Source organism: Tamandua tetradactyla, chromosome 17, assembly GCF_023851605.1.
Source record: "Tamandua tetradactyla isolate mTamTet1 chromosome 17, mTamTet1.pri, whole genome shotgun sequence".
Taxonomy (NCBI): Eukaryota; Metazoa; Chordata; class Mammalia; order Pilosa; family Myrmecophagidae; genus Tamandua; species Tamandua tetradactyla.
This window is the reverse complement of record NC_135343.1, coordinates 29,151,928-29,168,116: the sequence shown is the minus strand read 5'-3', so window position 1 is coordinate 29,168,116 and position 16,189 is coordinate 29,151,928. Positions and strand designations below refer to the sequence as shown.

The window sequence follows — 16,189 nt, the reverse complement described above, 5'->3', positions numbered from 1 at the left end:
ATATATGTTCTAATCTCTGTGTTTCTGTAGTAAATATCTCTGGCCTAATCTAACTGAAAAACTTCTGTGTCTTTTGCTGGCATCACTTTCAGTCAGTTCCTCAGGGACAGGAACCATACTATCTTATCTGCATCATCTCCACAACCAATATAAGGAAATACAGATCAAAAAGCAAAGGGAATTAGCCAGTATTGTGTGCATACTACAGCTTGCTGTATGGTTCTAAGAATAATCTTACTTAATCCGCTAAGAAAATTGTTATATAAAATCCACTTCTTCCTCTTACAGATAAAGAAGCTGAGGCATAGAGCAGGAAATAAATTGCCAGAGACCCCCCCCCCCCCAAAATGAAAGAGTCATTTCATTGAATCTGGGTCTGCCTGGGTCTGCAATGTTTGGTTCGTACAATAATTATACTGAGGCTCAGTGAAAAAGAATGCGTAGGAGATGTTAGCAACTGTCTGATGAATGGGAGAACAAATGAAATGATGAATGGGCAATAAAATTTGTAGGTCACCAAGTCACATGCTAAATCTCTTAGTTGGTGTTTCTACGCTAATTTTGGAGCCTTTTTTTGTCAGAGAAAGATTCACATTTTTAGTCCTTTGCAGCTGTTCGGATGCGCTTTTCACCAATGTTACAAGAGTGGAAATAATGTCTACTCTATATTTGGTTCTATGAACTTTCAGCTCCAAGGCACAAGCCTAAAATTAGCATTAGAAAACCACTCCTGGATGCAGTAAACTGACGAAGATGCTGCTTTCAGGGGACACCACAGCCAGAGGAAATCCTTCTTGTGGAAAGAAATAAATAGCAATCCATTGCGGAGGATAACTTAAGGACAAGTTAAAAGGGGAGCTGTATCTACCAAGCAACAGAGAAGCATAGTTGGGTGCTTCTGGAAAGAAATAATTATTTTTCCTCTTCCCCTTTCATTTAACTTTCATATTATCCCACCTAAAGGCAAAGAAGATTTGCGGATTATTGAGAATGGATTTATTGCACAAGAGAACATGAGGCCCAAATTTACTGGGTTGAGGCTTGCAGATGATGCATCTGTAACCCCATCCTTAAACAGGTTTCCCTAGCAATCACCTTCTTTGCTGTCTCTATGGCCCAGGAATGGCATAAATAGAAAATAGGCATCATTTCTTCCATCTCAAACTGCTTCAGGGCCAGACCTCGCAGTATTTAGTTGGTTCCAGAACAAGATAGTTTTATAATCCCTACCCCTGGGAAGCTGTACAGGTGAAAAGCTTTTACTTTCTAACACTTTCATTATTTTGTATTTATTTTGATTATTTTTATTTGCTTCAGTAGAACCACTGAGGAGGATGCTGTTGTCTATTATGATTGGTTATATGGCTCCACTTTCCCAAAGTCCCAGAAACAGTCTCTTTGTTATACATGCCCCAAAGCTAAATCCACTTCAAAATGAGTTTTCACAAGCAAACGTCATCCTAACATATTGTTCTCTCTTCTTGTTTTCAAGGAAGAAAGATAAGTATAACTAGTACAACAGGCTTTCACAAATTTTGCAACAGAAATTTAACTTTGAATAAATTTACTGAATGAACATTGAATGTGGAGGCTGAGGAAAATAAAGATTTTACATGAAAATTCAAGACAGTGGTTCCCAATGAGTCCACTGCATTCTCAGGATACAAGTACATATATCACACACACACACACACACACACACACAATATCGCACAGAAGGCTATCTTTAAATGAGTTTGAAACTTCCTGAGGATGTCTCCAGCTTTATATGCTAACATACCCCATGACTTTCCAAGGAAGTGACAGTAGAGTTCCAAAACTTACATGACCTTGGATCAAAATGCATCTCAAAGGTTCAGTCTTCCATAGTGGAGCAAACCTAAATGGGATTTTGAAATGGAGGGTCTCTGATTGCCTGCTCTGGGGACTGCTCAAGTTCAATTAGGAGATGCATCTTCATTATGGAAAGTGGCAGTCAGCTTCGCTGAGCAAAGTTCTTCGGCTTTCACTCTCTTGGGTCTGCTAATGCCTGAATCCTAACTTCCATACTTTGTTGGCCTAGTGCTTTCTCCTGTAGTGTTTCCTACAAGAAATTACCAAAATGATAGACTACGATAGTTTATCACTGTTCTGCTAAATATATTTGAGAAACACACAAACAGAATATTTTAGCTAAATGAATATGAACACCTAATTGTCAAATAATTTTCCTCTTTTTTTTCCTCAATATGTAAAAGGAAAAGTAAAGAAAGAACTGAAAGTAAAATAAAACTGACAATTTTCTGGGTTAGGTGCTTCACAAATGTTGTTTCTTTAATCCTTGTAGCAACTATTAAACACATTCAATAGTTGAGAAAGATTAAATCACTTGATATGAAATGCAGCTAGTATGACCAGTACAACAGGCTTTCACAAATTTTGCAACAGAAAACTTAACTTTGAATGAATTTACTGAATGAACACTGAAAGTGGAGGCTGAGGAAAATAAAGATTTTGCATGAAAATTCAAGACAGTGGTTCCCAATGAGTCCACTGCATTCTCAGGATACAAGTACGTATATTACATACACACACACACACACACACACACACACACACACAATATCGCACAGAGGGCTATCTTTAAATGAGTTTGAAACTTCCTGAGGATGTCTCCAGCTTTATATGCTAACATACCCCATGACTTTCCAAGGAAGTGACAGTAGAGTTCCAAAACTTACATGACCTTGAATCACAATGCATCTCAAAGGTTCAGTCTTCCACAGTCCTCCTTTCGAGAACTCTTGCAGAGTTGCCACGGAGTTGTGCTCTTTAAAAGATATACAAACAAAACAGTTCATAATATAAGCTTTACATAAAAAGCAAACTTACTGTTTTCTTTGAAACGACGACGTGACTTTTTTGAATTTCAAGTAATTTTTCAACTTTGATTTTTAATAACTGTGGCAATCATTAGAGAGTATACAAATACTCAGACTTGCTCTTTTTCTGGAAGCATGGAAGGCAGATATGTCCTTGCTCACCTGATGCTGGGCATGGCTGTGTGATTTATTTTAACCAACAGCATGGATGCAGAGCTACTGTGTGTCACCAAGGTGGAAGCTTTCAAATCCTATGTGGGCTTTGCCGTGTCCTCTTTCCCTCCAAAATGATAACCAGCCTCGTTTCAGAGGGGCCATCTACCGGCTTGGTGTTCTAGATTGAGGAAAATGCAGAGCAGAGCCCCCAGCCAGCATTTGCTAAACACTGTTAACAAAACAACAAAAAAAAAAAACAAAAAAAAACCACAACAACAGCAACAAAAACACAGTGAAACATTTTTATTCTGAGTGACTGAAATGTAGCCTGTCCTGACTATTATGATAACTTCAGTAGCAGCAAGATATAGTGGGCAAAACATCACATAGGAAAAAAGAGAACTTAGAGTCAAGTCCTCATTTGTTATATACCAATTGGGTAAATAGTGGCAAATTCATTCAACCTCTTCAAAATCCCTGTTTGGAAAAATAATAACTGCCTTCTTAGCAGAAATGCTCTGAAGATCAAAAAAGAATATGCAAAAGTATACTTGGTAAGCTATAAAGCAGGTTATGTATGAAAGGCCTCGTTCTTTTGATATTTTAGATATGATAATCTATAAACAATAATTAATGGCTTATTATTTATATTCTTTTGGCTTCTATCAATTTAATACCAGTAGCCACAGGACATAATTCACATTCTTATTTAGTTTATTTATATCCAGTTGGTCTCAGAGCTGAAAATAAGACTTAGTTGCCTTCATCTATAACAAATATAAATGTCATTTAAATTTATTTAGCTCAACCTAACTACTATTTATTAAGATACAAAGGCACAAAAAGACCATAAAAAGAACTTATATGTTCCAAATAAATCTCTAGCTTTATTCTCAGTTGAGCTGATTTTCCTAATGCCCGCTACACTACAATTGTATGTCAATTTCCTTTATTGCTGCATTTGCTATTTAAGAAACAAATTACTGACCCAGGCTGCAGAGGAATATTAGCAGGAGATAAGATATGCACAGACTGTAGGGTAGCCACAAGGCTATCTAATTGGCAACTTACTGGGGTGAGGAAGAGGAAGTGACATCAATGTTGGGGAGCAATACATTTAGTGAGAGTACTTGGAGGAATAAGAACTCAATTCTCTGTTTCCTGCTGGATCTCCTCCTTCCTGCTCTCTCCATTCCCTCTGTAGCCTGTACCTTCTGCATCTCTCACCTGGACTACCGTAATGAGTCCTAAAGGGGCTCCCAGACACGCCTATACTTGTTGCCGTCATGTTGTTGTTGCATTAATATACATTAACCATATTACTTTCTTCCTCCAAACTTATCAAGTGGTCTCAAAGCATTTCAGTGGAGAGGGACCAGGACCTGCCGCCTCAGTCTGGCACTTAAGACCCTGCGTACCCTAAGCCAATAGTTTTGACAGTCATTCAACTCCTGCCTTACTTTTCTCCCCTATTTTTTCTGTGCACACTTGATATTTTGAACAAGCTAGAATAATTTCTAGTCATGAAACCCCCTCTGGGCTCTCCTGTTTAACAGTTTTCACTTCTGCTTTCTCCTTCTCAGGAATTGACTCAACTGCCACTCCCACATCATTTCAAATAGAGCTCTCCTACTTCAAATTCATGCCAAAATCTCATCTCTTCTTTAAGTCTTACAAATCTCAAGAATGATGCTGCTGCATTTCTCACTGGCACAATGGATGGTGACTCAGATTTCAAGTTGCAACTTAATTTTAAAAAATTTTATTCATATAGGAATTTGTAGACTGAAATTACTGTTAGCTACAAATGATTTTATCTTCATAAATATCCTGAAAGGTGGAAATTATAATTTCCATCTTACATAAAGGAAAAATAGAAATTATAAATAAATATACCTAAATAACTATGCATCTTATATAAAGGAAAAATGGAAATTATAAATAAATATAGCTAAATAACTTCTTCCAAAAGTTCCCAGAAATTTCTTCAGCGAATGCTCATTGCAACTATGTTGTTGACATTTACAAACATTTAATGACATTTATAAATAGGTAAATGAATAAGTGCTCACATATGCAGTTGATTTTAAATGAAAAATTGTAAGTTTTTAGTCCCCGAGCAAGAATTGTCAATCGTATAAATTCCATTATAGCATTAAATGAATAGATACGGTATTTGTAATATAATTTCATGTACTTTGTTTAAATGCCTTAATACTACCTTGAAGCAGGTAATTTGCTCTTTAAAATATCAGTACTTTACAAAAACTGGTAAGGGAGGGATCAGAAGGATGGCGTTGGCTCTGACAAATGCAACAGCAGACACTCACTAACTGCCTAAGTACTAGATGATGATCTAGGGTCCCAAGATGTCTTTTCCTAGCTCTCCCCATTGCTCTAGGTGATGTCCTTTGTCATGGTCAGGTTCATGTGTCAATTTGGCCAGGTGGTGGTACCTGTTTGTCTGGTTGAGCAAGTGCTGGCCTGTCCGTTGCAATGAGGACATTTCACAAAATTAAATCATGATCTGTGTCAGCTGCATCCACAGCTGTTTCCATTTGTAATCAGCCATGGGGAGTGTCTTCTGCAATGAGTGATGCAGGTTAGAGTGGCCCTAACCCTAACCCTAATCCTAACTCTAACCCCTAGCCCCTAACCTTAATCTAATCACTGGAAACCTTTTAAGGAGGATTCAGAAAAAACAGGCTCTCTTCCTGCTTCTGCCCGCGAGCCTCTCCTGTGGCGTTCATCCAGACCCTCCATCAGAATCATCAGCTTCACAACCTGCCCTGTGGATTTTGGATTCTACGTTCCCACGGTTACGTGAAACACTTTTATAAACTTTATATTTATGAATATTTCCTGTTCATTCTGTTTCTCTAGAGAACACCACCTAATACATGCTTTAAGTCAGTGCTACTCAAAGTGATGTCTGTCACAAGCTTAGAGCTGGCACTAAGCTGAACGTCACACACTGCTTCCTTCAAAGGAAATCTTACTATAAGCAAAATGTCAGCTGAGCTGAGCAGCATGCTTAGTGACCTAGTTCATTTATTACGGTGAAAGCTTTTATCTCACAGAGGGACTGTACCAAACAGGAGCCAACTCCTGAAACACACTTTTACCTTGCTGTAAGTTTCCATGTAACTTATCTTCCTTCTACGTACAAACTCAAGTATCCAATCTCCAAGTCATTTTACCCCCCTCTTTTTATATGCAAAGTGATTATATGCACCCAGTACATAATGAACAGTTCTGATTTTAACTATTCTTTCCTTTTTTTTCACAAAATATAAGTTGTCAGAACAGACATGATTTTTTTCTTGAAAATATGGTATAAATGAACTATTTTTATATTCTCACTAAAGAATATTAGAAAAGAATAGTCATAACACTATATGCATTTTTTATTTTTATCAAAGAAAACAATATTGTCTAAGGAATAAATGTCTAAGCATGTCATTTAAGGCCATCTGTAAATGGGACAATGCCCTTGTCAGGGTGCTGGAGTGCTTTTCTGTTGCTGAAAACCAGGAAAAAGGCTGCAAGCCTCAGGGAACATTATGTGGAAACAGAGCAAATTGGGGCTGAGCTCCAAAGTTTCAAGAAGTAGGTTTTATTGTCTATGGCCACAGGGCTCAGGTGAGTAGTCTCTGAAAGTCTCAACCCAGAACAAAAGGTTGACATCAGTTTTTATAGACAGGATGACACGTTAAAGACAAGGTCAACGACTGGCTGGTTTAAATCGGGAAGGGCACAGAGCTGGGTTTACAGAAGCGGATGAGCAGTTGGTGGGGAGGGGGCTTCACAGGGGCTTCTCTTACCCTGTCCATGAACCGTCCTCGGGACCTGGGAGATTTTTCTACAGGGAGTGACCCGAGTAAACAGGGCCTCCTGCTGCCACAGGAAGTGGCTTTAACCAACAGGGGCTGCTTGCAACATTTTGATTCCTCTGAAATCTTATGTTATGGGGATTTTCCTACTCCATCCTTGAATTCAGTAACTATGTTAAAAACAAACACAACAAACTTTAACGCAAACCTCTAAATCTATGTAGACTGAGGCTGTCAAGCACACATCTGAGCCACTTCCCTCTGCCAGGTAAGCTGCCCAGAACTGGCCAGGTGGACAAGGATGTCTGCACAGCACTGCCATTAAGAATCTTTTTGAAGCCCTCTCAGAGTTGGGAGATAGGTGGCAGAATCCGTCAATGTGAACGGATGCCATTTCCAGAAATACAATCCTTTCCTGGATCTACACTTATATACAGTCTCAAGTTTAAAAAAAAAGTATTTTTCCAGGTCTGGGGAGCACACATTTCTAGGGAAGAAATCAGTATTTTTAGCCTCACAATCTTACGTGCATTGCCTTTAAAATTTCTTCAGTAAAATGTGATAGATATATCAGTCTGACCAACCTGAAGATAAGATTTCAGAATCCTAAATAGAGTTGCTTACTAAGGAGATTTAATGTTTTTACATGCCTAAAGAAAGACTTGCTGGCTGCAATAATGTCTCACACCAAATACAATACAATTTTAAGTCCAACTACCCCAAGTTAGGCCAAGTTTACAGGTGAAGGTTACCATTATCACCAAGACTTGCCTCAAATACTAGCTGCAAGTTTTCGGGCTCCTAGGCCACCAGACTTTCTGACAGACTCTTTACAAATTTGGCGGTTCCCATCACCCCTCCAGGCATGAGAATTCACTGGAATAAACTCACAGAACTCAGGAAAGGGATATACTTCTGACTACAATCTTATAGCAAGAATACAAATAAGAAAGTTGAAAAGAAGAGGTACACAGGGAGAGGTCTGGGAGGGCCCACAAATGCACAACTCTGGGATCTATTCCTGTGAAGTCAATGCAAAGCCTCTCAGCAAATCTGTGTATTATCAATTCAGGGGAGTTCTCCTGAGCTTCAGGGTCCAGAGTTTTTATTGGGGTGTAATTACACAGGCAAGATTGATTGAATGAATGCCCACAAGGCTGAACTCAATTACCACCTGCCCCCTAACCCCCCACCCGCACCAGATGTGACATGGCTCAAAGCACCAGTTCTAGAACCACCCAGTTGATCGTTCTAATGTAGTCAATCCCCACCTTATTTTATCCAATGATAAGACTACAGGTCTTACCATTGCATAAAATAGAAAGAGTGGTCCTGTAGACCACAATGAATAGCAAAGACATGTCCTTCAAGGGAAATTCCAAAGATGGAGAGATACAGAGGTTACCCCTAGGAGCTGTGACATAGGCCAGACTTCCTTTTGGAGGCCAAATTCAATTCCTTACTATACACTGGCCAGTGCCAGTCTGTCTTCCAACTTGTCACTGCCGAGCAGTTTTAGTCATTGAGTAGCATTACTGAAAGATCAAAAGGTGAGAGAAAGGGAGAATTTGGTGTATTTCTTCCACACTTTCATTTGTCTCCTTTGGTATCTTTCTGCAGTGGCTGTACCTTTTCCACGGGGCCAGATGGAGACCCACCCCCTCACCCATGGTTCCGCTTCCATCAGCCAAACCTTATCCCAAAGGAGCTTCTGTCTCTCACAGGAGGACTCTTGCTTCCATATTCTGGAAGCAGTGTTATTTCAACCCAAGAAGTGATAGCTGCTTCCTCCTACTATTAGTCTTGTTGTTACTTCAGCATCCCATTTGGGTACTGCATTCTGTGATTACCTGTGTAATAATTCCCTGTATTACATTCTGTTCTATTACAATACATAGAATAGTTCCAATATCCTGGCTAGACCATGACTGATACAGTGTCAATTTAAAAAAATAATAATTACCAGCCACAAACATCAAAACTGAAAAAAAAAAAAAAAAACAGGCATAGAAGAAATCAGAAACAGAGTGACCAATCTTTTCTCCTAATATCCTAATGGCAGTTTCATCTGTGGGGAAAAAGGCTAAGCAGACATTCCTACTCTCCTTGTCTGGATCCAGTAATGTTCTTTAACTACCTTCAAATTATAATTTCCATATTCATGAAGGTCTATCCATACAAAAAGTGCACGAACTAGTAGATATGAGTACCCTATTTATTAGTGCTTTATTTCCATTTTTAATTTTTAAAAAATCCTTCTGATTTCAAGCAGCAGATCCTGAAAGACTGATTAATGTGAGGCTGACCATGAGCATTTGATTCTTCTCTGCATTTACTGGAACATCAGAATTCTAAACCCAAAGCCTGAAATAGGGATAATTCCCCCAGACAACAGATACCACCAGGTGAAGGACTAACTGATCAGCCAGCCTTCTTCAGGCCTCAGCTAACTAGCATGTTGCAACCTTTCCTTAACTAGAAGTTTAGAAGTGAAATTTGCTCTATTTTATTCACAAGGTGATTGTGAGAATTAATTGAGACTGTACATATAAAAATACTCTTTAAGTTACCAAAGCCAGTAACAGAAAACATAAAGTGCAACGACCATTGACTTTTTCTTCATTGACTTAAATCTTTTAGCTTGACAATAAGAAATGCCTAAAACAGGTGGATCGTCCATGAAGAGTAGGCAATTAACTCATTGATCTAATTAGATTTCACTCCAACTTCACTTAATTTAAGTCAGAACACTAACTATTACATTAAGCTGCCAATAAAAGGGAGTATATTAAAGTTATATTTTGGAACCTTCAGAATGCAAGAATTTAGCACAGTACATGAACATAAAAAATTTATTCTTCAGGTTCTTGAAGAAGAAAGTGCTTACTAGAAAACATAAAGAAACAAACTATTAACAGAAAGAATATAGACACTGATATCGATTAATTAAAAACTTAAAATTACAAGTATTTTTCGATTACCTACTGGTTTAGTTTGTTAAAGCTGCCAGAATGCAATATATCAGAAACAGAACGGTTTTTAAAAGAGGGGGATTATTAAATTGCAAGTTTACAGTTCTAAGACCATAGAAATATCCAAACTAAGACATGCAGAGAAAGATACCTTAACTCCAAAGAAAGGGCCAATGACGTTTGGAGTTTCTCTCTCAGCTGGGAAGGCACATGGTGAGGTCTACTAGCTTTCTCTACCTGCTTCTTCAAGTGGCTTCCCTGGGAGTGTTTTCTTTCTTCATCTCCAAAGGTCTCTGGCTGTGTGGGCTCTGTCGGCATTGAAGCTTTTTCCAAAACTGTTCCCTGGTAAAGGCTCCAGTAAGCAAGCCCACCTTGAATGGCTGGAGCCACATCTCCATGGAGACTACCTAATCAAAAGGTTGCCACCCACAACTGGGTTAGTCACATCTCCATGGAAACAATAAAAAAGATCCCATCGGGCAATACTGAATAAGGATTAAAGAACATGGCTTTTTTAGGGTACTTAACAGTTTCAAACCGGCACACCTACAAATATTCAAGATTAATTATAGGGATTGGATCATGCAAATGTGGGGATTAGAAAGCCTAAATTCCAAAGGGCAGGTCACAAATTGGATATTCCAGTGAAATTGAGTTCCCCAGAAGAAGCTTGCTAGCTGAAGTAGAGGAAGGATTTCTTTCTGACTTCTGAACTCCCCAGTTTCGGCTTTAAAGCCTGCAACCAATTGGATGAGGGGAATCCCCTCATTGCTGAAGGCAATCTCCCTTGTTGATTACAGATGCAATAAGCAATAGATGAAATCAACTGATTAATGATGTAAATCCATCTATGAAATACCCTCACAGTAACAAGCAGGCCAGTGCTTGTTTGACCAAATAATTGAACACCATAACCTAGCAGAGTTGACATATGAACTTATCCATCAAAGCAGTAAAGAAAATAAGTACAAGACATAGAAGAAGGCCCAAAATGTAAGTGATTAATTCTAGCTTGCATGTTCAAGAAAGATTTTCAGAGGAGGAGGTGTCAAGACATGGTTTTGATGAAGGTATTGGCTTTCTCAGTTGGATAAGTAGAAGGGGGGGAAAGGAAGAATTCAGGAAGAGAAAACAGACATGAAAAGGCATAAAAGTATGAACTTGCATAGAACTCTCGTGGAATTATATATAATTCAGATATGTGGAAGATACTGTATGTTATAGGAAAGAAGCAAATCAAAAAGACCTAAGGCTGGAGAGGTTGCAGGGATCACAATGTGGGTGACCTAACATTCCAAACCAGGAAACCGACTTTTTAATTCTGGCAATCACATGCCACAAGAAAGTTGTAAATAGTGGAGCAACAAAATAAAAATTGCATGTTAGAGAGGTGACTTTGAGGACTATATAGATAATGGATTGGTGTGACGAGGGAAGCAGCAAAAAAAATAACTATTTATATAAATCCAATAAGTTTTTTAAAAACATACACCCAAAGATTTTACACCTGCTAGGAGACTAATGATATCAAGCAATCGGGCAGGAAATCAGGAACTACAATAGGTTCAAAAGTAGAAATTGTACATCTTTGGAGTCATTCTGCAGGACTGAATGCCAAGCACCTTTCTTCCATTTTCATTGTATCTTCCACTAAATTTGGATCCATTTTGATTCCTTTGAAACAAAAACAGAAGGTCATAATCTAGCTCCTTGTCAATTCCAGTCATGAGGCACATGATAAACAAAACCAGGCATACTCAGCATTTTGCCATAAATCATCCAAGCACATGGAAAGGGTGGGAGACAAGGGTCAGAAAGAAGGGATGGGGAAAAAGCTAATTGTCGTAGTTTCCAGGCTCCCATGACAAATACCACACAAGATGTTGGCTTAAACAATGGGAATTTATTGTCTCATGGTTTGGGAGGCTAGAGGACTTGCATCTTTGCAGGGTTGGAAGCCTTCTGGCAGGCTGGCAGTTCCTGTGGTTCCTTGGCTTTCCCATCAGATGGCAATGTCCCATCCATATTCTTCTAGGTTTTGTTGATTTCTAGGTTCTTGCTCCTCTTCATTACCTTCTCTTTATAAAGCTTCGGTAATAGGATTAAGACACATCTTGATCCAGTTTAATACACCTTAAATCAAAGCAACATCTTCAAAAGGTCCTATGTAAAATGGTTTCACAGTCACAGGAATGGGATTAAGATTAAGAACGTGTTTCTTTAGGATATATAATTCAACCTACCATCGTAATGAAGGAGGAATGTTCTTTATTTCATAAGAATAAGTACCAAGCAGTCAATAGAAGTACCTCATAGGCAAGGACATTTGGATATCCATAGTGCCTAGCACATAGTAGGGTTTCAATAAATGTTGAAAGGAAGGAAAGACTGAAGAAAGAAAAAAAGGGAGTGGGAAGGAGGGAAGAAAAAGAGGGAGGGAAGGAGGAAGAGAATGTAAATAAAAGGAAAATTTCATTGGAGTATTTATAACCAATCTAGCAAAACTATACTAACTAAACTCATAAAGAGGCAAATTCAGAAAACTAAAATATCTAAAGAAACTGCATTTTACATATAAAATCATGCTTAAAATCAGATTATTTTTCTCAAGTCTAATGTTTCCTTGATGAACATAGATGTTCAAGGAATTTAGCCCTCAAGGGAAATTCAGAAAGCTAGGAATTGCTCACTCAGCTATGACATCACTGACAAAGGCCTACAAAGACCAGAACATTTGGTAAAGGAAAACTTGCTGGATTCATGATTGTTTTGATGTAATCAACAGCATTTTCTGATTTTTAGAGAGCACATGTCCGAGAGGTGGACATGTTCAACCCCCAAAAAGCTAAAGACATGCGCTCTGAAAACTCCTGACTGCTTAGCCTTGCTTATCTTAGTTTACTTTGGCTGCTAATTAATTTTCCCTGAGGGGTGTACACATTAATGTTGATTGAATTATAATTTGTGAAGCATAGATGTTGTTGTAGTTAGCTAGCTGCCAGAATGCGATACACCAGAAACGGAATAGCTTTTAAAAGGGGGAATTTATTAAGTTGCATATTTGCAGTTCTAAGGCCATGAGAATGTTCACATTAAATCAAGTCTATAAAAATGTCCAAATTAAGGTACCAACAAAAGATTACCTTCACTCAAAAAAGGCTGATGAAGTTCAGGGTTTCTCTCTCAACTGGAAAGTTACCTGGTAAGCATGGTGATAACTTCTAGCTTCCTCTCCAGGCCTCTTGCTTCACAAAGCTTCCCCAGAGGCATTCTCCTTCATCTCCAAAGGTTGCTGGCTGGTGGACTCTGTAGTTCTCATGTCTCTGCTGCTCTTGTCAAACTTTCTCCAAAATACTTTCCCTTTTAAAGGATTCCAGTAAAGTAATCAAGATCCACCTGGAATAGGTGGAGTCACATTTCTCTGTATTCAAAAGTTAATACCCACAATTGGGTGAGTCACATCTCCATGGAAATAACCTAATCAAGCTTCCAACCTATAGTACTGAATAGGGATTAGAAGAAACGGTGTCTCCCATAAGACTGATTAGGATTGAAACATAGCTTTTCTAGGTACATAAATCCTTTCAAACCAGCACAGATGTTAAGTAAAATATCAAACTGAATCACTTCCTCTTCACTTCAGCTCACCACATCAGCAACAGAAATCTTAGTCTACTGTCTGAAGCTTGAAAGGATTATTTTAGTTTTGGTTTTTATTTCTAGATAAGTTTGGTTTCTTTGTGAAAAAAGTTAAAAGCATTCAGCATTCAAGTAGATGTCCTTAAATCTTATGGTCATTTTAAATTTCGGTACATTGGGAAATCTGAGTTGTACAACATATCAACTATGTCAACTTGAGAGGTGCTAAATTTACAGCTCTCTAGGCAGCCAGTACAGCTCTTTTACAGTCTACAGGCCCATTGAATCAAGCTCATTAACCTCGCAGACAGTTTTAAAGCCTTCTGCCAAAAAAAAAAAAAAAGTCACCTATAAGATGAATGGGTTAGGTCCTGAAAGCTCTAATCTTATATTATTGTCCATTACCTGAAACTAATTTTAGAGGAAGCTGGTGTTGAGTAGTCCTCTTTAAAAATAGATTTGAAGCAGACAATTCTTATTTCTCTTTATGTTTCAATCCCATTTAACATGGGTAGCAATTTACAGTCATTTTTAATAGCACAAGTTTTATAGTTAGGTGTCGGTTTGAATCCCAGGTTTACCACTCACTAAGGTGAAAAACATTGGACAATTTAGTAAGCATATATGTATCTTAGTTCTCTCACTTGTAAAATGAAGATAGTAACACTACCTATATAACTTAAAGCATTCTAGGGGAATTTAAGTGAATTATTAAAAACACAGCAATCACTCAAGAAACATTAGGATAATTGTAATCTTTATAACTATTATTATTAATGTACAACATTTTTTCATCAATCCTTACCTGCTAATGTTTCTACCTATACATATATCAGAGTCCTCAAATGATTTAACCCAGAAGAAATGTATGGAATGACAGGAAGGTAGGAAAGACAAGGCGCTGAAGTAGACTCATCTCTATTCCCTAAATCATATATTAAGTTTACCTCTTCCTCAGTCTAATAGGTCCCTCTATCAACAGCTGCCTTTGCAACATCTGTTCATGAGTCTGGGCAGTGAAATAAAGAACACAAACTTGTCTGTGATCAGTCTACTAACAATTGAAAATAAACCCAAAATTTGATCAGTGCCTGGTGTCACGAAAAGCTGACCAGAAATCACCCACTTAAGAAAGAAGTGACAGTGCTAGAAAAAACTCCATAAATGATCTTATGAACATAAAGCCGAAGGCTTCTTATTGATGGAGCTTTCCGAATATCATTCTAGAACATTATAAAATATGCCTTAATCTATACGATAAATTAAGCAATTGGCTAGTCAATTCTGTTTAGAAAATAAGTTAATGGGTTACTTGCTCCCATGACAGACATAAAAGGATTTTTAATTCTGCTACCAATATATGCTAACAATCTTTATTGCAATGAATGCACTTGGAAGCCTGAGGAAGATTATGGGACCCTCTCTAGACAATGTTTTAAAATACATAAAATAAGACAAGGAGATTACAAAGTAAGCCGATTATATTAAGATATTGATCTATTTATGGGATCCTTCATGGTCACTGAAACCCAGTTTAAGAACAATATACCCTTGATTAAAATATATATTTATATTTATATATATATGTGTATATATAGTACTTTATGCTTCTACCCTTCTGAAAATATCCCTTTATTTGCCATGGCTGTAAAAACTGAAAGAGGATGTGGGCATGAACTGAGATATGAAGTAAGAAATAACTGGGACTCCAATTGCAAGTACACTGAATGCAGATGAAAAAATGCTACTATTATTAGAGTTATTGGCTAATACTATGACTCAGATGAATCCAGGATTTTTGAAGGTTTCTAAATTATTCTTTTGGTTTTCTATGTTCAAATAACCACACATTTTTTCCCTTCAGGATATTTTCATTTTGTCTTCATATTATTTTGATCTTTCATTGCTAGAAAGTTTTATAACTTATATATTGAGATCACTTCCTTCTGAAATATCAATAAATCACATATTTGCTCAAATGAAGTTCTCTCTACTATTGATTAATCTTTCCTACATGATCTTGCTAATCTATTGGAAACAGATGAATGACAGATAGTCCTGAGTGCTGTAGACTGAAAATGAAATGTAGATGCTGAGATATGAAAAATAATATTATAAAAATTGAAAACATTCCAACTCATTCATTTCCATGATATTCCCAAGGGAAGTTATATAATCAGAAAGCACAGATTTGTTTCAGACAGAAAAATCAGCCCAGTTCTCTCTACTTTGATGTTGACAGTCAATTACATGAAATATTCAAGCAGGAAATTACCCCAAGATCTAAATCACCTATAAATAATTCAAACTGTCAACTTTTGGCAGATCCACTAGAAGCACTGTTTTTATTTGTGAAACAATTGAGGATTTTAATATGGAAGAACATATGTATATGGAGAATCCATCCACAGCGTTTAACAGTAAAGCATGTCACGTTCCCATGTTCCCGCATTTGTCCCTAGAGTGCAAGTTCAGAAACTGACATTCTGCTTAGAGTTAGTTATTAGAGGGGTCGAGGGGGATGCTTTACTTAGCATAAAGACATCTAATAGTGCTTAAATTCCTATTTGGTATTTACAGGAATATTTTTATGCCATTGCTCAAGATTAAAAAAAAAAAAGAGAAAACAGTTTATTTCCAACATTAGGCTCATCAATAATGTCCATTTATTTTTAAAAATCATTGAGAACCTAAGAGCCACCTGTCACCTTATGAGTTGCTCCAGCAG

At 37.6% G+C, this 16,189-nt stretch overlaps 1 protein-coding gene across 1 annotated transcript in view; it reads right to left on the bottom strand.

Annotated features, from left to right (window-relative positions):
• Positions 1-16,189, bottom strand: part of CCDC85A (coiled-coil domain containing 85A) — a 627,527-nt gene that overhangs the window by 203,580 nt on the left and 407,758 nt on the right. Inside the window, exon 4 of the mRNA XM_077134275.1 lies at positions 2,721-2,809. Coding sequence (XP_076990390.1) covers positions 2,744-2,809 — 66 coding nt within the window. The 3' untranslated portion in view covers positions 2,721-2,743. The remainder of the gene's footprint in view (positions 1-2,720; positions 2,810-16,189) is intronic.